This window comes from Sebastes fasciatus, chromosome 18 (assembly GCF_043250625.1).
Source record: "Sebastes fasciatus isolate fSebFas1 chromosome 18, fSebFas1.pri, whole genome shotgun sequence".
NCBI lineage: Eukaryota > Metazoa > Chordata > Actinopteri > Perciformes > Sebastidae > Sebastes > Sebastes fasciatus.
In genome coordinates, this window is record NC_133812.1 from 2,130,443 (window position 1) to 2,157,168 (window position 26,726).

Below are 26,726 nucleotides of genomic sequence, written 5' to 3' on the forward strand. Positions count from 1 at the left end.
TAACGTTACTAGCTCTCCTTCTGCCATTTTCAACACAGATTTGTTGTTCACAATGTAGCATTATCAGTCATTGTAACAAAGAAGCATTACTGCTGATCTCCTGAATCGCATATTTTTACTGAACATCGGTCGATAACAAGATCACTTTTATTCTTCATTTGCCCTATTGGCCAAATGCATGAGTATTTCCACTTGCCTGAACAGAGAGTTTACTTGCCCCCGGCTATCGGGCAAGCGGGCAAGCATTAATGTCGAACCCTGTGAGAAAAACAGCACTCAATGGAGAAGCTGGAACCAGATAATATAAATTGTAATTTTTGTTTGAAAAATGACTGAAATTATTAATGGAGAGTCAAAATAGTTTTTTGTCCATCAACTAATCGATTAATTGACCAATAATTTAAGCTGTAACTTAAAGATAGGGTGGACGATGTTGGAAAGCTAGCATAATTTGAAAGTAGTATCACCTCAAGAGCTCTGTCTAAACCCCACATCGTCAACCCTGCCTTTAAGTGAATGAGCAAATAATGAGCTTGTAGTATGACGGCATTTCAACAGGGGACAGCATCCTGCCATTACTGGGACAGTATCCAGAATCATCATTACCATCCTTACTATTATCTCTACCACTCATTTGAATTCCTACCATAGCACTTTTTTTTTTAATTGCACACAAAGTATATGATCTGTTACACGTAGTCCACTTTAACCTTATTGTAAATATTGTCTGCATACAATACCTGAATACATACTGTAATAACTGTAATAACCTCACTGTCCTTCTCCAGTCGACCTGTGGCAGACCTTCGAGGTGGACTCCCTGGAGCACCTGGAGGCCCTCGAAGTGGTGACGGCCCAGCTGGAGAACAGGCTCAGCCTCTGCAAGGCCAACGTCATGATGGTCACCTGCTTCGATGCCGGCACCAGGAGACGGCATAAGAGGCGACGGCGGAAAACGCCAGAGCAGAGAGCCTTGAAGGGGATCTGAGTTGAATTATAGTGAGGACTGGTTAAGAGAGGGTAACGGGGGGGAGCACCTCAGACTCTTATGGTCTATCTAGTACACCTGGCTACCTACCACTGTGATCTGTGTGTGTGCATCTGCCAACTCAATACACACTTTATGTTCTCAACTACCACATTACCTCCGGTCCCTTTGAACTAACCAGTTGCTACGGAGTCGTGTACAATAACATCTTCCCTGCCTTCACAGGGAGGTCAGTGGTCAGAGCTCCATGTCTGGCTGTAGTTCTTTAGACACCTACATCATTAATCACACTACTGTCCTTGAAATAACCTTGAAAACATTTTATTTATGCTTTTTATTTATGCTTTTTTTCCTGTTAACATTATACAGTATATTCAAAGAAACCAGTTCAGCTCAGTGCAGCATTTAATGCTAACAAGACATTTCAGTGTAGCTAAAGGGCAAATATTGTAACCTTTCCTATCCTGGCAAAGAATCTGCTGCGTATTGAGATCATAAAACTTCTGCTTTAAAGGAACAGTGTGTAACATTTATATTAGCAGAAATGTAATATAACATTCATATGCTTTCATTAGTGTATAATCACCTGAAACTATGTGTTTTCGTTAGCTTATAATGAGCCCTTCACAACTTCATAGGGAGTGGGTCCTCTTCACGGAGCCGGCCATGTTGCTCCGCAATGTTTCTACAGTAGCCCAGAATGGACAAACCAAACGCTGCCTCTAGAGAGAGACTTTCACGCTTTTACATTACCTGAAGTCCACCATAGTTCTCTGAAACGCTTTTGAAACTGAGGTAATGTGAGCCACAGAGTGCTAAACCGTGGTGCCGCCAGCCACCATCTGACTTCCGTTGCTCCTAAAGTAGTGTTATTATGGTATGGGTGGCCTCTGAGCGAGGTGAACGGCGCTACCACGGTTTTGCACTCGGTGGCTCACATTACCGCAGTCTTGAAAGGGGAGGAGTGAGTGGAGGGGTACTCAGTTGGTTGCAATCTGTCGCCAAATCCAACACACTGTCTCTTTAAGGTGATGAAGGTGCAGAGACCCTTCATTATTGGTTCTCTGGAAGGGCTTTAATGTAGACGGTACACTTGATATTGGATATAACTACTATAGATACTTAACATTTGTGCAGGGTTACTCAATGAACATTTTTGTCTTTTGTTTTGCAATTTGTTAATAGTCTAATTTCATACGTTTGAAACAATTCCTGGAAGATTTGATGCATACCTAAGCGTCAAATGCATCTTTCGCGCACAGACAAATGTGTTTGCATTATTTAGAAAACATTTCAGCAAATACACTTTGCCGTGATTTGTATTTCTTTAGTTTTATTATATTTAAAAAGAAAAAAAGTTAAAGCACTTTTGGACTAATGGACTGATTAGTCTGCCTTAAAGTTGCTCTTTCTTCGTCTTTGCTTAAAGGTGCAGTGTGTAGGATTTGGCGGCATCTAGCGGTGAGGTTTCAGATTGCAACTAACTGAAACTTCTTCCATGTGATAAGCGTGTAGCAGGGCCCCAGGAACGTGCCGGGCTTTGAAGCAAATCTTCGAAGTGGCCAAACGGCGGTACTACAACTTCCGTGTCCGTCACGTGATGCCATTGGGCCGGAAAAAACTTTTTCCGATAGACTTACATTGGGAAAGAGACGTCCCTAAATCAGCGGTTAACTTTTTTTTAGGTAAATCAACTTCCCAGCAGGAACACCATTAGGTCCTAAAAGTTGTAAAATGCAGTATTAGCCGAATCCAAAGTTATCCAGTTCTCTTTACACATCCATGGGCTACTGTAGAAACATGGCAGCCGGCTTCATGAAGAGGACCCGCTCCCTAGATATAAACGTCTCATTCTAAGCTAACGAAAACACAACAATTCATATTTTCCGGTGAATATACACTAAAGAAAACATATTATATTCCATTCCTGCCAACAGACCCCCCTAAATGCTACACACTGGCCCTTTAAGAGGAGGTTTGGCAATCACAGTTATTTTCAAATGAGTGTTCAAAAGGGAATATGCCATTTTGTATATAGATTTTTTGGTGCTGAATACAACTATGAAAACAAATGTGTTTAATTCAAATAATCTGAAACCAATGTACAAAAGTGTCTAATAATTAAAAGGATGCTGGGCTGAGGCGATTATTTAGCAGGAACTGAAGCTAAGCAGTTTCCCTGTGGACAGTGGAAACGGACTGAGCTGAGGTTTAAGTTCCTTGAAGTTCCTGCCAACAGAAACACACTGTGAATGTTTCAGGGGTTGAGTATCTGGTGATCAATAACCTAGAACACATTAGTAAATGATTGGAGGCAGAATAAGAAAATGTGGATTCTACTCTCAGTGTAATGGAGGGGTAATTACATTAGAGGAATAACGTCATCGTTTCTGAAGAGCCCTGTGAGGTCATTGAGCCAATAGGAAGAGGATGGGCTGATGCATAGTAATCAATGGACAGTGCTGGGTTTTCTAGATCAATGCATTTAAACATACATGGAAGACACACACACACACACACACACACACACACACACACACACACACACACACACACACACACACTGGACGTCTGTTTTGTGAAAATTATTAATCAGCATGTTGTACTTCACTGTTAATAAATGACCACAGCTCTCAGTTATTTTCTGTGTTTGTAGACAGACTGCATCCTTTGATTTGCAAGAATTAAAATCGTTCCTGCTTACGCTGCTTCCATCACACTTGTTTTTTGTTTCATGTGTTTGTGTGCAAAGAGAGAGAGAAATAGTGAAAATCCTTCTGTTCTAACTCACACACGCTCCGCCCTCTACTAGACTTCATGGGTAATGCTCTCCTCCAATCAGACGCACAGGTTCGCCCTCTGAGATTTGCATAAACGTAGCTGGCCAATCAGGACATCCATCAGGCTCCACCCACAGTACCCATATAGTCCAGTAGAGGGCGGAGCCTGTGTGTGTTAGAATGAAGGTTATGATATTGTAACCCTAGTTCTATAAGCATAGGCGGAGCCCTCTACCAAGGAGGCCCTGCCTCCAAAGAACGTATATTCCTAAGAAGTGAAAGTCATTTGTTCGTTCCATTGCAAAGTGCCCAGCAGCAGAGCTACGCCTCCACCATTTTGGACTGAAAGCGATTACCGGACACCAGTAAAACGTTCGCCTACAAAGTGCTCTACAAAAGTAAAACAATATTATTTCTATTCTAGTGTCATAAATTTTATGTTTCTACTGAAATGGCCTGTTGAACAATAAAAATATTATAAATACGCATACTACTATAACTATTTACTTACTTATTTATTTCTTAAACTTTTTTTCCCTACTAGCTACTGGCCGATAGCCGGTTGTTTGGGAACAGAGACGTTAATACATCCATCACGGTACAGGCTTACAGCACACAGCCCATGGGTGTATTAGAAGATAATAAAAGTGATATATCCATTATTACAGCAGCACACAGCTAGCAGGAAGCTGGCAGAACCAGATATGTCATATGAGCGTGCAGGGCGGTGCAGTCCCGTGGGTCTGATGATGATGATATGCCGAGGAAAATAATAAAGATCTGTGATTTACAGACATCTCTTTATACATCCATGGACATGGACTCATTGGTGTTTTCAGTCCAAAATTGAGGCAACGCTACCGCAACGCCATCTAGCGGCTGCAGCTTGCTTCTATAATCTTTGCTGTTCAGGTGGAGTTCTGGGTGGTTTTATTATACTGTATACTGTGTGTTACCTCCTGATCTCTCAGTCTTGCCTGTGACTCTCGAACAAACTTGTTTCCTTTAAATGATCTGAACTCACAGTCAGTGATCCTGTTTTACCTGTTAGACTGACGTCAGATCAGAAGATGAGTGATTGTGTGGAGGAAGAAGAGGACGGAGCAGAGTCTCTAGTCTCTGGCTGTCTGAAGAGTGACGTGTCCAAAGGTTGTCCTCTGAACTTCAGTAATGAACCTGGACCCTCAGAGTCAAAGTAAGAGACTTTTTTATACTGTAAGCTGACCTGGTGGAAATGATGCATTGAGGATGAAGGCAAAAACGTTCTGCTAAAATAATCTGGCTCTGTTTGGTTAAAACAAACTCAGGTCTGTTTGCCCGGTTAGTACGGTTTGTTTGGGCCGGTGTGAAAGCTCATTCAAACTCTGGTGAAGACCAAACAACCAAACTCTGGTCCACATTAAAAGTTGGGTCTCGGTCCGCTTCCAAGTGAACTCTGATGCGTTTCGTTTCTGGTGTGAAAGCAAGCGAACCAACCACCAGCAGATATGTGATTTTAGCATGATTTATAAAGCTAAACTACTAATAAATCCATCTGCTGATGGTGAAATCTGTTCAGGAAGTGATCTTATTGATCTGTATTTAAGGTCATGTATAGAAGCACGTCAGCTGTTAAAACTGCTGTGCCTGTATCCGACTCTGTGTACTTTGTCAGTTCATGAACTCCATTAAAAAGTGTGTGACAGTGATTCCACAGTAATACGCCTCATGCACATGTCCGTGCACTCCCCGACGTTAGCACTATGCATTCGCACCAATCATCTGAAAGAGTGCAAAGGTGTTTTAGTACAGTCCTGTCTCTACTGTTATTCATCATAATATGTGGCCAATTTGCAGTCTAATAATACTAATAATGTTTATTATTAGTATGTATTAATCAAAGAACACAAATATACACAACTAAAGCATTAAAGTGCTGCATAAACCCCACGTGGGTCCTGATGATGCAGGATGTCAATCAGAGAGTTCCCTGTCAGTCTCTATAACTTCCTGTTTACTCCTCTGGTTGGTTTGTAAAAAGTCAGTGTGAACAGGAACTGGACCAGAACTAAATTACAACAATGTATTATTTTTTTCACTTGGTCCAGACCAGATGAACCCAACTACAGGTGTGAAAGAACCCTTAATCACACTTTTAGCACATAAAGAAACGTGAACAAAGAGGACTCTGCTAACATGTTAATAAGGGGTTCTGTAGTCCCTGTGATTTGAATTTGATAATAAAAATGGAATCAACTGTAAAATGTGGAATAGCGTTGAATTTGCCAAAAATGTGGGTACAATTAATAAAAATCAGGGTTTTCCCTGCCATCATAAGTGTTCCTTCACAGCGTCTGAGCCAACTGTACAGAAAAGACTATGCTGCTATGTTTTGGTGTCCTTTATGGGCTCGCTGCTTCTGTCCTCTGCTCTCTGTGTTGGTGTTTCATCGAGGGCGAGGCTCAGCTCCTCCTCCACACACACACACACACACACACACACACACACACACACACACACACACACACACACACACACACACACACACACACACACACACTTTTGGCTTCTCAGCGCGACACCTACGAAAAACATGAAGACTCTAATATGTTCCTGTGGTACGGTCCATCTATCCCCTCAGTGGCAAACAGCTTGCTGATAGGACCTTGCAAATATGTTGTGCTGGTTAAATGTTCAGGGGATCCATCCTATGTTTACCCTGACAATGCTACATTATATCTCATACCGTCTGCCTGAATATACCTGTATTCACCCTCTGTCTGAAACACTCCTTTTAGCCACTATGAAAACTTTGCTTCAAATCCCGGCACTCTTCCTGGTGGCTTGGTTTAGCAATATCTAAAGATATTCCTCTACACTTCAGTAATGAACCTGCACCCTCAGACACAAAGAAAGAGAGTTGCTATATTCAGATTTCTACACTAATGTATTTGCCAACTAAAATTGAACAGACTTTGTCAAATAAACTCTTGCTCTTAGTATCTGTGACAGCTGTCAGTCACCTAGAGAAGATGGAATCTAATCTAAGAAAACGGTTACAAACTTTTAACCCTCCTTACTGTCGACAGTAGCAGTAGTTTGTGTGTTTAGAGCTGCCTTAATGACCTAAAAATTTATCAGCGATTCAAGCAATATGAATACAATCATCTTGATGTTTGCAGAGTTCTGTGCAGACAGAGAGCAGAGTCTCCAGTACCCAGCTGTCTGTCTATGAAGAGTGACCGGTCCAAAGGTATTCCTCTGAACTTCAGTAATGAACCTGGACCCTCAGAGTCAAAGTAAGAGCTGCTACTAACTCATTTACATGACTCATTTTTCAGCTATCTCCACCAATGTTTTCTGTTGATTTTGTTTGTATGTTAAAGTTTTTACTGAAGTATATTTGCTAACTAAAATTTAACAAACTTTTTGTGACACAGACAAAGTTAAATGATCTGTACCATCTTCCTCTTAGTATCTGTGACAGCTGTCAGTCACCTAGAAAAGCTGTAATGTGATCAAATAGGACGGCTACAAACTTTGAAACCTTCTAATTATTGACAGTAGCAGTAGTTTGTGTATTTAGAGATAATTAGATGGCTTTCGCATCAGATCATTTATCAGGGATTCATGTGATATGAGTTCAATCATCTTGGTGTTTGCAGAGTTCAGTACAGACAGAGAGCAGAGTCTCCAGTACCCAGCTGTCTGTCTATGAAGAGTGACCGGTCTAAAGATCCTCCTCTACACTTCAGTAATGAACCTGGACCCTCAGACACAAAGTAAGAGACTGTTTCTACTGTAAGCTTAACTGGTGGATGATGATGCATTGAGGATGAAGACAAAATGTTCTGCTAAAAGATTTATATTCCTCTACATGCAGCTTCATGTTGTACTGATTGAGCGAGAAGATGTTCCATCTCTGGCTACCATCTATGTTTGGATTATGAAAAAGAGTTGCAACTCAGGAAAATGGCTTAAATTATTTTTTTATTGTGCAAGAGACAGAATGTTTTTCTTTCAGATGTTGAGAAGAATCTTAGTCATATAAGTCGGAAAAAAACAAAACAGAAATATTACAGAAAAAGCACATTAGTTTTTAACCAAATTGATTTAAACATAAAATGAGATAACATTTGACCAAAACTCATTTTAATTCAACCTGTTCAAGCCAAAAGAGATTCTCATAAACACGCCGTGTTAAAAAGCTGATTTGTGTGAGCAACACACACACAAACACACACACACACACACACACACACACACACACACACACACACACACACACACACACACACACACACACACACACACACACACACACACACAGGCCCTCATAGATAAACTCTAAGGTCAAAGGTTTCCTGTAAATAGAGAGGGGAGGAGCCACACTGACCAGGTGATCCAGGCTCATGAGAACAGGGAGGGAGCCCTGAAAGTGTTCAGTCAGTCAGCTCCGACTCCATTTTGAGTTGACAGAGCAAAAACTGAAGACTGAGGCAGGGTGAATGTTAATCCAACATTTTATTATTACTTTATTGCCAAACTCTCTGAGTCAGTTTTCTCCCTGTGGACTGTAGAGGAGAGAAATGTGCCGCTGCCACCTTGTGGTTTCCCGGCGTGCCCTCGCAATAAGCGTGTCCATGAGCAAGTTTCAGTTTTTTTTCCCCCATCATGTTATATAGCCTCCAGAATAATATCAAGTTTTAAAAGGGCCAAAGAGAGCTGATTATGTCCTTTACTGATTCACAGTCACTTTGGGCAGTTTAGTTTGAGTTAGTTAAGTTTGAACTGAGGTCAGAAGTGGTCTAAATATTGAGGTAGACCAGCAGTCTAAGACACACAGCATGTGACACTGGTGTTCTTTGTTAGAATAGAATAATATCAATGTTTTAAAAATGGCCGTTGTTCCTCTTTAATAAACAAATTTCAGCCAGATCACTAAATGTCCAATAAGACAGTCAGATAGGAAAAGCAGCTAATTCTTTTTTATTAAAGCAAGAGAGTTAAAATAAAGGAACATTTTCATTACAGACTGAATGCTGAATTCAAACAGAAAAGTACCAACACTTTAACTCTTCTCTGTGTCCATCTGAGCTTCAGTGTCGGCCAAGTCTTGATATTCTTCACCAACAATCAACAAATGATTTTAGTTCTAAAGTAATGTCTCCACAGAGAGAAGAAGACAAGTCATGCTTCTGGGGAGGAACTGTTGTCCAGATACAAAACACGACCTGGACCTCAGACAGCCAGTCAGACAAGAACAAGACCTGGACCTCAGACAGCCAGTCAGACCAGCACTGTACAAAGTAAGACTGTAGATCGGTCTGCTGATGTCTTCATGTCTGGAAACAGGACTTGTTGTTTTAATACACTGACTATTGTTGTGACAACCGTTTAAGATCTTCTCCACCATACATATCTGCTCTGCATCACTTGTCCTTTGTTCTTCTTTGAGAGAAAATCTGAACCCAGAAGAAATAATTTTATAGTTTTATGTTTTGTTTTTATGATAGCACTCTGTCTTTGCATCAACCAATCAGAATGATGTTTGTTCTCCATCTGCATAGATGCAGATGGAGAACTATTAATCTCTGTAAAGCAACAACATCACTGTTCTATCCCAGACAGACAGTCACACTGATGAAAGGGGAGTTATTTTCTTGCCATTGTCGTATATCAATGCATGCTCATGGGGGATCTCTTGTTGGGTCTCTAAATTATAGAGTACGGTCTAAACCTGCTCTATATGAAAAGCGTCTTAAGATAACTTCTGTTATGATTTGACGCTATATAAAAATAAATTGAATTGAATTGAACTGAACTGAACAGGAGCCACAGACTTTGAACAACATTAGATTTCCTGCTACAGTCTCTAACTTCTCTGACTTACAAACATACGTCTTTTTTTGGCAATGAAAATAATATGTTTCTTTGTTTTGTCTTAAACTTTGTCTCTCTCTTTCAGCAGATAGTGGTCTGCAGCAGGTTGTAGATGAACATAAGATCAGTCTGAATAGAGGTCTGCAGGAGGTTATAGATGAACATAAGATCAGTCTGAGGAGGAGATGTGAACGTGCGACTGAAGGAACTGATGAAACAGGAAGTGGAACCCTCCTCAACAGGATCTACACTGAGCTCTACATCACAGAGGGACAGAGTGAAGAGGTTAATACCCAACATGAGGTGATGCAGCTTGAGACAGCTTCCAAGAAGAAGACCCTCCATGACGCTCCAATCAAGTGCCGCGAAATCTTTAAAGCCTTACCTGACCAACGGGGACACATCAGAGTCGTTCTGACGAACGGCGTCGCTGGCATTGGAAAAACCTTCTCAGTGCAGAAGTTCACTCTGGACTGGGCAGAGGGCTTGGAAAACCAAGATGTCAGTCTGGTGATTCTGCTTTCGTTCAGGGAGCTGAACTTGATCAGAGATGAGCAGTACAGTCTTCTCATGCTGCTCCGTGTTTTCCATCCAACATTACAGAAGGTCACAGCAGAGAAGCTCGCTCTCTGTAAAGTTCTGTTCATCTTTGACGGCCTGGATGAAAGCAGACTTTCACTGGATTTCAAGAACAAGAAGGTTGTGTCTGATGTCACCCAGAAGTCATCAGTCAACGTGCTGTTGACAAACCTCATCCGGGGGAATCTGCTTCCCTCTGCTCTCGTCTGGATAACTTCCAGACCTGCAGCGGCAAATCAGATCCCTCCTGCATGTGTTGACAGGGTAACAGAAGTACGAGGCTTCACTGACGCCCAGAAGGAGGAGTACTTCAGGAGGAGAGTCAGTGATGAAGAGCAGTCTAGCAGAATCATCTCACACATCAAGACATCCAGGAGCCTCCACATCATGTGTCTAATCCCAGTCTTCTGCTGGATCACTGCTACAGTTCTGGACCACATGTTGACTACAGACCAGAGAGGAGAGCTGCCCAAGACCCTGACTGACATGTACTCACACTTCCTGTTGGTTCAGACAAAGAGGAAGAAGCAGACAGGGAAGTTCTTCTGAAGCTGGGGAGGCTGGCGTTTGAACATCTAGAGAAAGGAAACATCATGTTCTACCAAGAAGACCTGGAGCGGTGCGGTCTTGATGTCACAGAGGCCTCGGTGTACTCAGGAGTTTGTACAGAGATCTTCAAAAGAGAGAGTGTGATCTTCCAGAAAACAGTCTACTGCTTTGTTCACCTGAGCATTCAGGAGTTTCTGGCTGCAGTCTACATGTTACACTGTTACACAAACAGCAACACAGAGGTACTGGAGGACTTCCTGGGAGAAGACAACAAGCACAGAGAGTCAAACCCAAAGTCTTTTCTCAAGAACATCTCTAAGTATTTTGGAAGCATTGCTAGTCGTGGCCCATCTCTTGATGTCTTCCTGAAGAGAGCCATGGAGAAATCCCTTGAAAGTAAAAGTGGCCACCTGGACCTGTTTGTTCGCTTCCTTCATGGCCTCTCTCTGGAGTCCAACCAGAGACTCTTAGGAGGTCTGCTGGGTCGGACAAAGAGCAGTTCAGGAAGCATCCAGAGAGTCATCAACAACCTGAAAGTGATGAACAGAGATAATATCTCTCCTGACAGAAACATCAACATCTTCCACTGTCTGACGGAGATGAACGACCACTCGGTACATCAGGAGATCCAAGAGTTCCTGAAGTCAGAGAACAGATCAAAGAAGGAACTCTCAGAGATCCACTGCTCAGCTCTGGCCTACATGCTGCAGATTTCAGAGGAGGTTCTGGATGAGTTGGACCTGAAGAAGTACAACACAACAGAGGAGGGACGACTGAGACTGATTCCAGCTGTGAGGAACTGCAGAAAAGTTCTGTAAGTCCAGATGTGATTAACTTTATAGATCAATGTAGATTAGTCGTTTAACTCTGAAACAATGACCAATCCATTAGATTTTGGTGGCGATCCGGATCATGATCCGGATTCAGAAATATTTTTAAGGATTCCGATCAGCCTGAGCATTAAGGCCACATGTGCAGTGTAACTGATGACGCGTTGATGACACATGACCCCAGAGCAGAGCGATACGTGTGTGGATGTGTGTGCAGAAGCTGCTGGACGGTGAGAAAGAACAAAGCTGTAGCTGACGGGATGAGAGACAATGTAGTGTAACGTTATACCGCCATAACAAGGCTGCTGAATGAGAGAGGCATCCGCCAATACGTTACACGGAAACGCACACAATAATAAGCCGACCACCTCACGGTACCGTCAGCTGGGAGCTGGGATCTGTTTTTAAAGTCCCGTGTTGGCGGAGGTCTGCGCTCTCCGAGTGCAGTTCTAGTTGCTAATGAATTCAAGTTCTGTTAAATAATCTTGTTTTTAAGTCTTTCCTTTTGTTCTGTTACTCACAGAAGGAAACTCAGGTGTTTCTCTCTCTTGTTGCTGTAGAGAAGAGTAGTAGCAGAAAATACACAGCTTCCACCAATAACAGCGGTCTGATGAATATATAACAGCAGGATGGTTGAATTCAGACTTTTTAAGAGATCTTATACACACCAAAGATCAATGTTATGTTTTTAATGCTGATACACTGATAACATCTTTCTGATGACATTATGTTAAAAATAATGCAACCTTATTGGTTCCTTAATTGTGTTTGTGAGCTGAATACGTTTAATGCTCAGAAAGGAGTGTTAATGACAAAACGCCATGCAGTCATCAAAATATCTAATTATATGAATGTTTAATTATGTACAGGTCTAATATTATTACGTGATTTGTTTAATTTCTCTACCGTTTGGCAGCAGTCACTGAATTTTCCCATTTATGGACTTGACCCTGAAAGCAGCAGGTAGCTAGCAAAGAGAGGTCATCTTTCTCAACTGTATTATTATTACTTATTCACTGAGTTTTAAAAATGCCTTTCTAATCAAGGAGGCCTCATGCTAACTTTGTGGAGACAGACCTGGGATCAGATCACACTGACAGACTGGACATTAGGGAAGCCTCAATGTAACTACATTTTCTCTCTCTCCATCTGCAAGATTAAAGAAAAACAAATATTAAAAGTCTGCAGGTTTGAGAGAGAGTGATGAGAATTACTGTTTCATGTCGAACAGTGAGATAAGATTAGCTGAATGCTGATGTGAAAAGCAAAATGTTAATCAAAGAAGTATATACCAAACTGTTTAGTCATCAAATACATGAAGCAAATATAAACTGTCTTCTTTCATAATAACATATTTTGTAATTTTTGTGTCATTACAGACTTTCTAGCTGTGAACTCTCAGATACTCACTGTGAAGTTGTGACCTCAGCTCTGAAGTCCAACCCCTCCCATCTGAGAGAGCTGGACCTGCGTAACAACTACGACCTGAAGGATTCAGGAGTGAAACTGCTGTTTGCTGGACTGGAGAGTCCAAACTGTAGACTGGAGACTCTGAGGTCAGTTCACTGACTGTAGTTTATGTAGTTTGTACACACACTCTCTACACACTGGTTCTGGTCTAGATGGCTCTAGAGAGAAACATTCACGTTTTCACGTCGGCCACCGTAGCTCTCCAACACGCTTGGCACACAGGAGAGGCTTCAGTTGGTTGTAATCTCCTCACCTCACTGCTAGATACCGCCAGATCCTACACACTGGACTTTTAACCAAAGACCTTATTTTCAAAACCCAGTGACTTCCAGACGAGGGAACAGGAAGTGCTAAAATGCTAACTCATTTCTGGGTTTTAGGACTCATTCCTGTAGCGCTCTATTTGAACATGTCTAAAGGTACAGCAATCTCACAAACACGTATTGCACCAACTTAAAGGCACATAAGTGATGATTATGATCACCATCAAATTAGAGTTTTCTATGGTTCTAAGTTATTCCAACGTTCTTTTTGACAGCAGATCTAACTGTGCTCTATTTTCACGTCAGCATTGTCTAATTATTTGAAGCTGCAGACATTTTGATTGCATCAAAAAACAAATAAATATTCTGCATCAGAAACATCTTTGCAGGTTCATATTTCTTTCAAGTCTACCTGAATACAATACTCACATGTTCATACGTACATTCAAAGAGTTATTGGTGTCTGTCATCATTCCATCTGTCTGTGAAGCAATCCCCGTACAACCTGACCTAACCTGTGTTACGAGATGAGAACTAAATCCAGTCTTGTTCTGTGTAAAATGACCTGTAAAGTTGATCTTAAACTAATCGGAGGCTTCAGCAGTCTGAGTTAGATGTATTAGGGCAGGGTGACTTGGAGAAAATCCAATATCACAATATTTTTGACCAAATACTTCGATATCGATATTGCGAGGATATTGTAGGATTGACCATTAGTGCTTTCACAAAATATTTACACAATGAGATATTTGATAAATAATCATCAGTAATGTGGATCTCATGACTAAGTGTAAATGACAAATAATAGAACAGCTAGAACAATCTGGTAAGTTCAGAAAATGACATCACTTTAATGAAATGTGGCCTTTAAAACCAGGAAAAGACAACACTTATGCCATATCAAGATATTAAGATGATATCTCATCTTAGAGCACGATATCATCTTAGAGCACGATATCAATATAATATGGATATATTGCCCAGCCTTAGTATGTATCCAGTAAGTATGTTGTGTTTGACAGTTTCCTTATTGAGCTGCAGGAGGATTAGTAACACAAAGAGGGAATTTGGTACTAAACAGTCTGTAACTTTGGTAAACACTAGGAAAAAAATGTATTTACCTATGTATCGCAATTTTTTTTTACGATTTTGAAATCGATTCTTTAATGCCAGAATCAACATACTGTATTTGCTCCATTTGAGTCTATGTGGAGGTAGAAGGAAGTTACCCCTTTTTTTTAATTGTTGTAGTCCGAGTAACGTGACGTCATATCCGTTCCAACCAAAACAAACCGCAGTGAGCCGAAACAACAAAGTAGAAAATGGTGGTGGTAAACACTACACATCCAGTAAAGGATGGAAACACTTTGGGTTTCACACATTGCAGGAAAAGCAGAGATAGACAGAGCAGAGCTAAAGCTGCATGCTAACTCTGTCACGGACAGGAAACTTTATCGTATCGCGATAACGTGCGGTCGAGCCGGCCGTCGCTCTCATCTCCGTGGTCAAATGGGCGGACGCTAGAACTGTAGAGCACCCAGATACTGACATTTATGTTAAATGCATTCAGACGGCCCCGATGGAGCTGACCATGGATGGATAAAGAGAACGGAGCTGACGGGAGAGCTAGAGACCACCCTGGAGAAGTTAGAGGAAGTAGACACGTAGGACTACGTCCGGTTTTAAAAATAAGGTGTTAAGAAAGGGAACTGTATATACAAAATACATCTATGGAAATAATATTGATTGGATTGTATTCACCAGAATTATAAAACATTACAAGTCCCCTATAAATTAAAAAGAAAATACCACTAATTTGTGAAGGAAATGTCTTTATTCTTTGATTTTTGGGTTGCTGGAATTTTTTTTTATTAATAATTCCTGATAATGACTGATATATTTGACCTAAGGACATCTCTGACTACATACATGCTGAAAATCAAACATTTTTACTGTATTAATTTAGATATTTTCCAAACTAAAAGTCCTTAGAAGTGTGCGATTTAACTTTTTCCCATGGTGTATTGTTAAAAAAGTTAACATTAATCGCAAAAAAAACGCAAAATCGAATCACAATACTTGTAGAATCGCAATACTTACAAATCACAATACATATCGAATCAGGAGATAGTTAAATCGTCCCAGCCCTAGTAAACACCCACTTGATTTGTTGGACTCACATGGCTGTATCTTTATATTAGTTTCAGTTGAACTTATGAAGTCATTTCTTACAGTGTAGTTGTGTTATGAAGGGATCACTTCACAGGAGGAATGATTATTGACACCAATAACTCTTTTAATGTACATATATGTATATATGTGGCTGTTGTTTTAAGACACACTTGAACAAATGTGGACCTTTCCTATAAATGACATAAACCTGCTAAGCTACCAGATACAGTGAGAAGAAGGCCATGTAATAAATGAAGTAATGAAGTCCAACGAGTCTGATTTAATATTGATCCTTTGATTCCAGACTTGACTGAGATCAGCAGCCTGTTATTGATGTGTGTGGATATGAATAGGTGTATGAATATTGTGGTGACATTTGGATGATGTCTGTAGAAGGCTGACATTATGATGATCCACAATAACACAATGACAAAGTCACTCAAGATCTCAGAGGGAAATGTTGTACTTTTTACTCCACAACATTGATTTAATAACTTTAGGTACTTTACAGATTCAGATTATTAATACAAAATATAATCAATGAATAAATGATGACGTATTATCATAGATTAAATTACCCAGCAGTATATAAAGTCATTAAAATGAGCTCCACCTTAACCAGCTGCAACATTAAAGTGATGAACACATTAATGCATCAATAAGTATAATCCATATGCTAATATTTTTGCACTTTTACTTAAGAAGGATTTTGAATAATAATAATAATAATACATTTAATTTAGTGGCGCCTTTCTGGACACCCAAGGACACCTTACAAGGATCAATTTAAACATAGACAGATGAAACAAATAAAAACAACAGGACATGACAGAGACATATTTGTACAGACACATATGATGGGTGCTGATGAGTACTATAGAGAGTAGGCCAGTTTAAACAGGTGGGTTTTGAGGAGGGATTTGAATGTAGTAATAGTGTCAGACTGCCGGATGTGTGGAGGGAAGGAGTTCCAGAGCCTGAGAGCAGAGCAGCTGAACGCCCTAGCTCCCATGGTGCTGAGGCGTGAGGTGGGGGTGGTCAGAAGTCCGGCTGATGATGAGCGGAGGGAACGGGAGGGGGTATACTCCTGAAGGAGGTCAGTGAGGTAGGTGGGGGCAAGGTTGTGGAGGGCTTTGTAGGTGAGCATAAGGTTTTTGTAGGCGATCCGGGATTTAACAGGGAGCCAGTGCAGTTGGTTGAGGATGGGGGTGATGTGGTCGGAGGATTTGGTGCGGATGATGATCCGGGCGGCGGAGTTCTGAATGATTTGAAGTCTGTTGAGTAGTTTGATGGGAATGCCAGAGAGGACAGCGTTGCAGTAGTCAATCCGGGATGTGACAAATGCGTGAACCAGGATTTCAGTGCTGGAGTGAGACAGGGATGGTCGGAGTCTGGAGATGTTGCGGAGGTGGAAGAAAGCAGTCCGGGTGACGTTTTTTATGTGGGGTGTAAAGGAGAGGGTGCTGTCCAGGGTGACCCCAAGGCTCTTGACATGGGTGGAGAATGCAGGACCCTTACTGTAACAGAGTATTTCTACATGGTAGTATTGCTACTTTTACTGAAGTACAAGATCTGAGTACTTCCACCACTGCATGTACAATAATACAATAATAAACATGTAATACAATACTAATGTAATATAACAATATAACATGTAATAGAAATATTTATTTAATGTGATAACCCTACTGATCTCGCTTTGTTTGGTAAACCAATAGTGAGGTAAAGATCAGGGGAAGTAAACATGAAGAGTAATCAGGAAAACTGGTGTTAAGTCCTGAAGCTATTCAGACACCTGGATGTACAGAAACATGGACTCTAGTGCTCTGAGGTGTAGAGATAGTAATACTGGTGTTATTCTGCTGTTAAATTCTGAAGCTATTCACCTGAATGTACAGAAACATGGACTCTAGTGCTCTGAGGTGTAGAGATAGTAATACTGGTGTTATACTGCTGTTAAGTCCTGAAGCTATTCACCTGAATGTACAGAAACATGGACTCTAGTAGTCTGAGGTGTAGAGATAGTAATACTGCTGTTATACTGCTGTTAAGTCCTGAAGCTATTCACCTGAATGTACAGAAACATGGACTCTAGTGCTCTGAGGTGTAGAGATAGTAATACTGGTGTTATACTGCTGTTAAGTCCTGAAGCTATTCACCTGAATGTACAGAAACATGGACTCTAGTAGTCTGAGGTGTAGAGATAGTAATACTGCTGTTATACTGCTGTTAAGTCCTGAAGCTATTCACCTGAATGTACAGAAACATGGACTCTAGTGCTCTGAGGTGTAGAGATATAAACTCCAGCAATACTTCTGCTTCAAAACTCTCTCACCTCACTCAGAAGGCACAACCACAACCCATCCACAGATATTAATACTGCATAAAATACAGTTAACAAGAACAATACAACTAATTTACCAGTCTCAATTCAATTTTGATGCCTCCACGACCAATTTAAACAAATGAAACTGAGGACAACTATGTACAAGAAAAGTCAATGTGGTGAGAAAGCCTGCATGTTTTTGACAGCCTATTTGTAGAAGAATTTTGCTCTTCTCTCCTTCTGAGTGGCAAACCTCTCAATGACCTTCTTCTTAAAGGTCTCATATTATGCTCATTTCCAGGTTCATAGATGTATTTTAATGTTGTACTAGAACATGTTTACATGCTGTAATGTTCAAAAAACCCTTCATTATTCTCATAGTGTCTCTCACACTCTGCCTGCTCAGAGCCTCTGTCTGAGAGACCCTGATTTAGAGCCTGTCTCCCCCACTCTGCTCTGGTTGGTCAGCGTTTCCTGTCAATCAAACGTCAACACAGCGTCACTTTCTCCCCCTCCCTGCAGCAGCTCAGCTCGCCCACAGCAGCTCTGACTGCAGGGAGAGAGAAGCAGCTAGTAAGAGTTTATAAACTACTTCAAAGTTTATAAACCAGAAACTTCACCCAGCGCACGTTACCGGAGGAATCTGATCAGAAATCGGCGAGAAATGAACAACATCTGCGGTCAAGACTCCAGGTGTTCCTGACGGTTTTTCTCCGGTAAATAATGCTATTTATAGCTCTGTTAGTTAGCTCAGTATTTACATTCTGCATCAACTCTGTAAACCGTAAACATACACTCTGTTTTACGTTTGTCTTCACAGATCCATCTGTGAGAAATGACCGACAGAATCATCCCAGAGGAGGAGAAAACATTAGCTGTGAGCAGATGGGAGATACAGAGCTAACCCGTTAGCATGTAGCTACATGCTACCGCTATGAGACGGTGTGTAAACACAGCGAACATCAGGGTGGAAAATAGAAGATGTGAAAGAGTGGTCAGTTCATTATTTCTGCTAAAAGACACCTGATAAACGTAGTAAAGTAATCAGAGTAATGGTATAGTATTTACTGTAGGAGCTGCCTCTGTGTTACCATGACTACAGGCCGGTTAACGTCACACTCACCGGAGCTTAGCTCACCGTAGTTTACCGTAGCTGAAAGACTTTCTCCTGTACCATGTCAACATAACTGCAGGAGGGATTAAAAATGCTTTGAATAATTAATATTGTCATCTGTCTACTCAAATAAAGTTTGACTGTGAAACAGAAATATGTTGTGTTGCTTACAGTCACTATTTACTACCTGTACTCTTCTACATGCATGACATCAAATATATATAATATATAAATATCAGCTGTTTAAACAGTGTAATTACATAAAGCCTTTGTGAAAGAACATGTTATATTTAGATGATAGGAGTACATGAAGACTGTTCTGCTGGTTCTTGCAGACTAACAGTAGGAGCAGACTTTGCTCATAGTTAGGATGCGGAGGAGAGAGTGACGCTCTGTGGGCGGGGTCAGCTAGCTGCTGGTTCTGCTCTGGTTCTAACAGGAAACCCTTATATGGCTTGCAATTCGCTAACGACGTCACCAGTGTAAGGAAAAACTGCGCAGTGTTTTTCCACACCCATTTCCGGACAAATGGAGCAGGAGAAAAAGAGAGAGGATGGTCTTTTATGATACTATGGTGACCTGTATACACACTGGGGACAGATATTGATGTTTAAAAGACATGGAAAAGTGCATTTTGCATAATGGGTGACCTTTAAAGTCAGGAATGTCTCTGATCAGTTTCTTCTCCATGGAGATAATGGCCAGAGCATTAAGGCGATCCTTCGTCGCTTCATGGGCTGGTGCTGCTGGTCAGGTGCAATGTCCTCACACAGAGAGGAAATGGAGGCCCTGGTCCAAAAAATATAGTTTGAGTTGCTAATTTGCCATCAGACTCCTTAATGTGCAATTCTATTAATTGTGTGCAATATACTCACTGTTGTTTACAGTATGTTTATATAATTCACTTTTTTTAAACTTTAGACAGTTTTTTAGCATTTTTTATATCACATTCATGAGCCAGATGCAATTTGTCATTATATTCTGCTGTGCAATTAGCCTGCGTATAGTGTGAATAACAATTAAATTAATCTTGAATCTTCAATAACAACTAAGCCTCTTCTAGAAATTGACCTGGTGGATTGTGTTTAATAACTCCTTTACCTGCATTATTATCCAAATCTGATTGTCTCTTCTCTTTCCTTTTAAACTTCTAAACAGATATAATTGTGATGTGCTCTATGATAATCATTCACTTTGATGACAAGGCACATTTAGGCTTTTACAGACTGTTGGAAGTAAGCAACTCATCTTTCTAACAACAGCTTTATCAGCAAATAGTAAATATCTGGGAGTTATTTCCCTGATGGTTAGCATGCTGTCTGTGAACAGTGCTCTGATGAAGACAGGGTCGATTTTCCTCTTCTGCAGCTGGTTGAAAAGCATGTCCACCTGTGGCATGATCTTTTGGAACAATGTCAGGAAAAAACAGAAAGCCTCGTCCTCAAGCATCCTCACAAAGCCCCCATCCTCTCTGGGGATATGTGATGTTGCCTGCTGCATGATGCGGTTTAGCTGATGCGGTTCAGCTGATGCGCACAGCATTGGACGTAGTGCGCATTTTCATAGACATGGATCTTACGCTGGTGCTCCTCCATCACAGTGTTGCCTGAACCCACCAGGGTTGACCGAGGAATCGGTCTCGTCATGCCCACGCAAGGCCAACTCAAAAGCACCACAAAACTTCACACAATCGATTATTTGGATAAAATTTGCTGGTTTTTAACCACCTCCAATGTGTTTCCTGACCGCATCCTGTGGCTGTCATCCAGCTGCGTCGCGATGTTCACTCGGCCTAGCACGGCCTAGCACGGCTAGCTTGACAGAGTTCTCCGTGTGTGTCCTGGTGTTCTCGTGTTTCCTTACTTTTTCTGACAGGTGCTTCATATCCCTCACTCCCGTTGTTGTCCATGCATCCGTCCCCGTCGTTTTAAAGAGCAAGTACGGAAAGGAAAATAAGGCATTAGCATTATGCTAATCCAGCTAGCCAAGTCTTTCTGGTGTACCAGCTACGACAGAAGCCTCAAATATACTTCTTCCCTTTTTCACCAGCCTGCTGTTTTATTACCATGTCGGGTTGATCTGGGCCCAGCTCCTTCACCTGGAGTTTACCCGCTAAAGTTCTTCTCTCATACGGCTCCAGGAGGAGAGATTTTACCGAGCTAGGGTTCGGTCTCGCAGTAGTGTTCGCGGTCACCATGGTAATAGTGAAAATGGCGCCCGTAGAGAGCAGTCCTGACATCAGCAGTAGCTCGCTGCTTGGGGCGATAAATTAATCGCCCCTCTCGTATTAGATTTTAAGACGCTGATTGGCTAAATTTAATGTCATTCGTTCAGAGCTTGAATCAGCTATTGGCTAAACTGCTACATAGACCCTCCTGCTGTGGGCGATTTCTCCATCGACCCAGAGCTTAACTTCAGACATACAGACAGGCAGAGGAGAGTCAGACAGACAGAGGGGAGTCAGACAGGCAGAGGAGAGTCAGACAGGCAGAGGAGAGTCAGACAGGCAGAGAGGAGTCAGACAGGCAGAGGGGAGTCAGACAGACAGAGGGGAGTCAGATAGGCAGAGGGGAGTCAGACAGGCAGAGAAGAGTCAGACAGACAGAGGGGAACCAGACAGGCAGAGGGGAGTCTGACATACAGAGGGGAGTGAGACAGACAGAGGAGAGTCAGACAGACAGAGGGGGAGTAAGACAGGCAGAGGGGAGTCAGACAGGCAGAGGGGAGTCAGACAGGCAGAGGAGAGTCAGACAGGCAGAAGAAATTTACTGTTTGCATATGGACTTTAATAAATAGAAGAAAAAAGGAGTAATAATAATAATATTAAATTCGACTTATATAGCGCTTTTCAGGGACTCAAAGACACTTGAAGAGTGAGTTGTCCCATGCGTCCTCTGTGGTATTCTAAGCCATTTTCGGGTTTAGGCAGATGTTGAGCAAGAAAGGCCAAAAGAACTCGACAATTAATGTTTATTATTTGTGGTAAATGGTCACATCTGAATACAGAAGATCCTCTGAACTAATATCTGTTTTAAATTGATCAAGTTTACTTCATGAAGTAGAAATATTTCTCTGGTTTCTGTCAATTTCAACGTGTTCCACAAATAATGTCTGAACATTGATATTGGTCCTTCAGCACACACACATGGATGAAGACAGAGATCAGCAGCATGTTATTGCTGTGTGTTGGCATGAATAGGTGTATGAATGTTGTGGTGACATTTGGATGATGTCTATAGAAGGCTGACATTATGATGATCCACAATAACACAATGACAGTCACTCTACTCATTTTAGGGAAAAGATCATTGATTAGGATTATAGTAATGTTGAGCTACACATTTAAAACCTGAACACATCTGATTGGATTATAAAGTGATTTTTATCTTCATCATTTACTCTTTATTCAGATTGAAGCGCTGCAGTTTGTCAGAGATCAGTTGTGCTTCTCTGGCCTCAGCTCTGAAGTCCAACCCCTCCCATCTGAGAGAGCTGGAGCTGAGAGGAAATGAGCTGAGAGATTCAGGAGAGAAGCAGCTGTGTGGTTTTCTGGAGAGTCCACACTGTAGACTGAAGACGCTGAGGTCAGACACCATTTTTACTTGTGTACTGAGATTAATATGATGTGAAAGTTGTGGTGACACTAAACTGTAGACATAAGGCTGATATTATACTGATCCACACTGAGTATCTTAATGCTAAAGTACATTTTCTTCTTCAGTGGTTTAGTCCATTGACTGTGGCAGAGCAATGTTGAGCTACACATTTTAAACCTTAATATATCACAACACCTGACTTTCGTCATGTTAAAATATATTTAATAAATAAATAATCTCTATTTTAGCTTTCAGACAATCACAAATATATCCACTATTTGTTTTTTTCTATAACTTGTATGAAGCTATATGATGCTTTTACTGACTGAATAGTTTAAACTGAAGATGCTTTGATTTTATGACTCCACTAATGCTAAAATATATATTATAGATGTCTTATCTTATAAATCTTTTGTTCACATTTCCCCAAAATCCATCCTGACATATTTGACATCTTTAGAAACTTTGAGATCTTGAGTTGAATCTTGAATCCGTTTCTGGGTTTTTTATTTGTGTTTGCTGCTCAACATGAGTTTGTATCGGTGGATCCAGTGATGGAGCTCTCAGAGTTTAAAAGGTGAAGACACTACGCTTTTATTGAAGTAGCAGCACATTTTCATTAATATTAATGAGAGCTCTGTTTCACTGTTTGTATTTTACAGTATTTAACCTGCATCCTGTTGGCTTCAGGTGTTTGGAGTTTATATTTTATAAACTTCTACGTTCTAAACCTTCTTCAGCTCTGAACACATTATTAAACATTGAATGATTTCAAGCAGGAACTTTGTCTTCTAAACTTACATCATTTATTCTTTATTCAGATTGATGGGCTGCAGTTTGTCAGAGATCAGCTGTGCTTCTCTGGTCTCAGCTCTGAAGTCCAACCCCTCCCATCTGAGAGAGCTGAAGCTGAGCTACAACTACCTGAAGGATTCAGGAGTGAAGCTACTGTGTGGTTTTCTGGAGAGTCCACACTGTAGACTGGAGACGCTGAGGTCAGTTCACTGACTCTCTGTTACTATTAGAGATCTTATATGTTTTATTAACAATTGAACCGGATTTATGTACAAACATAACTTCCATCCATAAAGTTGTTAATGTCCTTTTCTTCATATTTTCACGTTTCTTGAACTAAATTTAGTCTGCAGTCACAAAAGACTTGTGGTTCTTAAAGAAACTGTAGAAAATGTCCACTGTTAGTTGTTAAGATAAATGAATGTTTATCATTTGTGGTAAATGGTCACATCTGGATACAGAAGATCCTCTGAACTAATATTAGTTTTAAATTGATCAAGTTTACTTCATGATGTGGAAGTATTTCTCTGGTTTCTGATTGTTTCAGCGTATTCCACAAATAATGTCTGATCATTGATGTTGATCATTCAGCACACACAAATAGATGAACACTGAGATCAGCAGCATGTTATTGATGTGTGTTGACATGAATAGGTATATGAATGTTGTGGTGACATTTGGATGATGTCTGTAGAAGGCTGACATTATGATGATCCACAATAACACAATGACAAAGTCACTCTATTCATTTTAGGGAAAAGATCATTGATTAGGACATAGTAATGTTGAGCTACACATTTAAAACCTGAACACATCTGATTGGATTATAAAGTGATTTTTTTCTTCATCATTTATTCTTTATTCAGATTGAGGGGCTGCTGGTTGTCAGGGATCAGCTGTGCTTCTCTGGCCTCAGCTCTGAAGTCCAACCCCTCCCATCTGAGAGAGCTGGAGCTGGATGAAAACATCCTGAAGGATTCAGATGTGAAGCTGCTGTCTGATCTTGTGAAGAGTCCACACTGTAGACTGGAGAGTCTGAGGTCAGTAGACAGTCGGAGTCGGTCCATGCTGGTTTCAGCAGTATTGTTGTGATGTGTTTCCTCCGTTAAGCTGTGAGAGGAGAACGGTGACACAGAGAGACAGAGAGAGAGAGAGAGAGAGAGAGAGAGAGAGAGAGAGAGAGAGAGAGAGAGAGAGAGAGAGAGACACACACAGAGACAGAGACAGAGAGAGAGAGAGAGAGAGAGAGAGAGAGAGAGAGAGAGAGAGAGAGAGAACAGTCAGCCAATCAGATCAGCCAGAAGCTCATCATGTGATCATGTGTTAGAGTTGATGTGAAGAAGATGTTGTTGTTGTGTTCATGTCTTCAGGAAATAAAGCTGTATTACAGCTGACAGCATCACATCATGTATAGAGACAGTGGTCCTCATCCATCAAACTGTCGTACCATCAAATCTGATCAGAAAGTCTTTGTTCTCTCATTGATCAGTTCATCTCTGTCAGAGCTCTGAGATCAGTCTGACTGAAGCCTCAAATCACTGGCTCTTATTTCATAGAACCATGGTTACATTTAGTAACCATGATGTGGTCTTTGTACAGACCAGATCCTCTGCTGAAGTCCAATGATCATTTGTAATTCAAATGTCACTGAGACACTTTTTTTCTAACATCTTTGAACCCTAACAGTAAATCCATCAATTAAGAAAGCAGTGAATATCTCTCTGATTCTGCAGTAATGATGCGTTCAGGACTCTCAGCAGTTTGTCTCAACTGTGTACTTCAGTGAAATCTACAGACTTTATGCCCAAAGTCTCTGTAGGTCTGTGAGTGCTGAGATCAGTGTTCACTCCAATACGTTAACATGAGAGCTGAAAGGAAGCTGGCTGCGCTACACAGACTGAAGTCCCTGCTGCTCTTTATACTTGATGATTTATTTTTATTTTTATTATACCTTTATTTAACCAGATAGGTCAATTGAGAATCAATTCTCATTTACAATGGCGGCACGGCCAAGAGGCAACGACAGAAGGCAAGGACATACAAGATATTAGATCATAGAACATAAGTATGATAAGTGCAATCAAATATTAGACAAAATTAGAACATCACAATATATACATCAATAGATATAGATATATGTGGTGTGTTCCAGAGAGGCAAATTCAGAAGCAGGTGCAGTGATCAGAAACTATCTCTTGTAATGAGTTCTTAAAGGAGGGTAACGGGATGAGGGTGTGGAGTTTTAGTGTCTTTTTCTAACTCGTTCCAGTCACTAGGAGCAGCAAACTGGAATGAGTGACAGCCAAAGGAGGTGCAGACTTTAGGAACGACCACACTAATGAATTTGCTAGAGCATAAATTGGGGTTACTGTTGGAGATATTGGGTAGTGAGCAGAGATATGGAGGTTGGTTCTGCCAATGATAGTTTTATAAATGAAGTGTGTGCTGCATCAGTGACTGACAGCTGATGAAGGGAGTCTCTGTAAACACTGATTCATGACTTCTGTTCTCTTCTTCTCTCATCAGCTGGAGGTATTGATCTCTGTCAGTCTGAGTGATCAGAAAAGTGGATGTGTTGAGAGGATCAGCCGTGTCCTGATGATCCACCTGGACCTGGATCTTATTTTGTCTTTTTTATTAATTCATATATTCTAAATTATAAATATTGGAAGAAACATCAATATAAACAAATGTAACTCATATGATAACATAATACATTTTAAAATTGTGCTTCACATTGTACTAATTGAGCAATAAGATGTATCATTTCTGGCTACCATCTGTGTTTGGATTATGAAAAAGAGTTGCACGGTTGCAACTCAGGAAAATGACTGAAATATTTTTTTTTATTGTGCAACAGACAATAATTTTTCATCCAGATATTCAGAAGAATTTTATTTGCATAAGTCTGTAAAAGAAAACAAAACAGAAGAAATACTTAAGTTTTATACTAAATAGATTTATTAACATGATTTAAAGATGAAACTGAGCTCTCTACATTCCTATACCACCATGTTCTTGTTTGGTTGGCTTCGGCTGTGTTACTAGATTAGGTTTGACACCCTTCATTCACCACACAACCACTCATCCATCTACTGACAAACTGAGAACACTGATTCACACACCTCATCACCTCACTATGGTTGTTGGTTATTGTATGTTTAATAATAAACTTGTACATCTCTCTTGTCATGGCTCATGAGCTGGGTCATGACACTCATAAACACATCAAGTTAAAAAAGCTGATCACACACACACACACACACACACACACACACACACACACACACACACACACTTATAGACAATACCAGGACTTTTGAAAAAAACGTGACAAATGGGGACGTGCCTTTCCCAAGGTCCTAGACACCTGTGAATCAAAGTATTTACGAGCCATGCTTC

The 26,726-nt window shown here is 40.8% G+C and overlaps 2 protein-coding genes and 1 long non-coding RNA gene across 9 annotated transcripts in view; all 3 read left to right on the forward strand.

Moving 5' to 3' along the window:
- kif26bb (kinesin family member 26Bb) overlaps positions 1-3,681 on the forward strand; it is a 50,990-nt gene extending 47,309 nt beyond the window's left edge. For all 6 annotated transcript variants that reach the window (XM_074616182.1, XM_074616187.1, XM_074616189.1 and 3 more), the window contains one exon: positions 789-3,681. In XM_074616182.1, coding sequence (XP_074472283.1) covers positions 789-988 — 200 coding nt within the window. In that variant the 3' untranslated portion in view covers positions 989-3,681. The remainder of the gene's footprint in view (positions 1-788) is intronic.
- A 1,215-nt stretch (positions 3,682-4,896) lies between these two features.
- On the forward strand, positions 4,897-7,593 carry LOC141756657 (uncharacterized). Its single transcript, XR_012591503.1, has 3 exons — positions 4,897-4,963; positions 6,930-7,046; positions 7,413-7,593. It is a non-coding gene; the product is annotated as an uncharacterized LOC141756657 (long non-coding RNA).
- Positions 7,594-10,465: 2,872 nt separating this feature from the next.
- Positions 10,466-25,942, forward strand: LOC141756397 (NACHT, LRR and PYD domains-containing protein 14-like). 2 transcript variants are annotated; one of them, XM_074616071.1, is made up of 6 exons: positions 10,466-11,572; positions 12,968-13,144; positions 22,344-22,517; positions 23,351-23,524; positions 24,191-24,364; positions 25,851-25,942. In XM_074616071.1, exons 1-6 carry the CDS (start codon positions 10,803-10,805, stop codon positions 25,861-25,863), a joined length of 1,482 nt encoding a protein of 493 aa, XP_074472172.1. In that variant the 5' UTR covers positions 10,466-10,802; the 3' UTR covers positions 25,864-25,942. The 2 variants fall into 2 exon arrangements, with proteins under 2 accessions (XP_074472172.1, XP_074472173.1); XM_074616072.1 differs by lacking the exon at positions 22,344-22,517 and having other exon boundaries at positions 10,676-11,572.
- The last annotated feature ends 784 nt before the right edge of the window (positions 25,943-26,726 follow it).